The following is a 1807-nucleotide window of genomic DNA, read 5'->3' on the forward strand; positions in this document are numbered from 1 at the left end:
AAAAGTAGAGATAATATTATTAAAAAAAATATATATAAAGAACTAAAAAGAAAACGTTTTATCTATTTAAACACGGCGTAAAAAAAAAACGTCACCGAGAGATTACTAAATAATGTACTACTCGTAATAACAAATTAACAGCCTAGCTATTTGAAAATCAACATTCTTCCCTTTTTGACCGAGTAAGGTATCTAAGTCAACCATGTTAATTGTTGACCAAATATTGATTAAAATAATGATATCTAGCTTTGAATACATCGTATTATTGGATAAATTTCAATGATAAGCAAGAATATGTAGCTCTATATATAAACCTCAACGCCCTAACCTTTTTCTTCCAAGACTTTTTAGTACTACTCTCTATAAAATCACTAAGAAAATAAAAATTATTATTCATTAACCCTACAAAATAACTTACAAACAACTTAGCAATGGAATCATTATTGGCACCGGACACGGCCACCGCCTTACAACTCATCGAAAACCACCTATTCGACGACCAACTCTCACCGCGAACCTCTACAACAACCAAGCTTAGCTCAAAATCATCATCCTCCTCATCATCATCGTCATCATCATCATTTAGCGACCAATTTTTACAAAATAACACAAAAGTTACAACCTTCAACATTTCCTTTAGTAGTACTAAAGGCGGTCTTCTTGATGATACTCGCCTACAATACATTTACTCATCACTAGATGAGGAGGAAGGAATTGATTATGATGAAACCTTTCGTGCATTCTGCACCAAACCACGTAAAGTTGGTCATAAAGAAGACCGACGACATAATAATAGTGGGAATTATATTGGGGTCAGAAGAAGGCCGTGGGGCAGATTTGCCTCGGAAATTCGAGATCCTAGTCGTAAAGGCTATAGGATATGGCTTGGTACGTATAACACGGCCATCGAAGCTGCCCGAGCTTACGATCGGGCAGCTTTCGATATACGAGGGCATAAAGCTAGACTCAATTTTCCTCATGAAGTTGAATGTTGGTCTACTAAACGAACAAATGATGATCAAGTGAAATGTATAGGTGAGAAAAGGCAAAGAATCGATGATGGTGAAAGAGAATTAGAAAATAATTATTGTTCTTATGATGATAACGACCAATTTATTATCAAATTGCCTAAATTAATGTAACTAATTTGTAATTTTCGTTTTTGAGGTATAAGTTTGACCGTAAAGTACTATTATTGATAAAATTATATTTCTAGCGCTTTCATAATCATAATAATTTTTTAATGATATGTATTATGTAGTCATTACAGTATATTCTAGTTCTAGAAGAAATTTACGGTCAATTTTTAACCTTTATAAGAAAAGAAAATCATATGCATATTTTGACATTTTGTCATTCACATTTCACACTATTCAATAAATGAAATTTTATCATTTATTATACATTTAATTATCAATTGTTGTGTGTCACTTCAGTTATTCGATTTTATCTATTACTACGTATATGTAAGAGCTCAATATATATCACTAGTTATAAGAAAATACTTTTTTTTACTGATGAAATAAATTAGATTTTTTTTTTTTTTTTTACCGGCAATGATGTATATGCAATTTAATCTCATATTGTCACATGAATAATACTTTGTTCGATGCTAGCTATTTAGAAGACTTTAAGACTATACCAATTAAGTTAGGAATCATACACAATGTTATTAAGTTAGGATTCATACACAATGTTTTGGTATAGCTATGAGCTTATGAAACCGCAAGAGACAACGATGAATGACGATCTTCAATATGTGTTAAACAATTAAATTATTATAAGATTCTTTATAAATAATATTAAA

At 30.9% G+C, this 1807-nt stretch overlaps 1 protein-coding gene across 1 annotated transcript; it reads left to right on the plus strand.

Annotated features, from left to right (window-relative positions):
• Positions 1-431: 431 nt before the first annotated feature.
• On the plus strand, positions 432-1142 carry LOC145603451 (ethylene-responsive transcription factor 5-like). The gene has a single exon (XM_081659362.1). The coding sequence runs from the start codon at positions 432-434 to the stop codon at positions 1140-1142; it is 711 nt and encodes a 236-aa protein (XP_081515488.1).
• The last annotated feature ends 665 nt before the right edge of the window (positions 1143-1807 follow it).

The sequence above is a fragment of the Chenopodium album genome, chromosome 22, assembly GCF_948465745.1.
Source record: "Chenopodium album chromosome 22, dcCheAlbu1.1, whole genome shotgun sequence".
NCBI lineage: Eukaryota > Viridiplantae > Streptophyta > Magnoliopsida > Caryophyllales > Amaranthaceae > Chenopodium > Chenopodium album.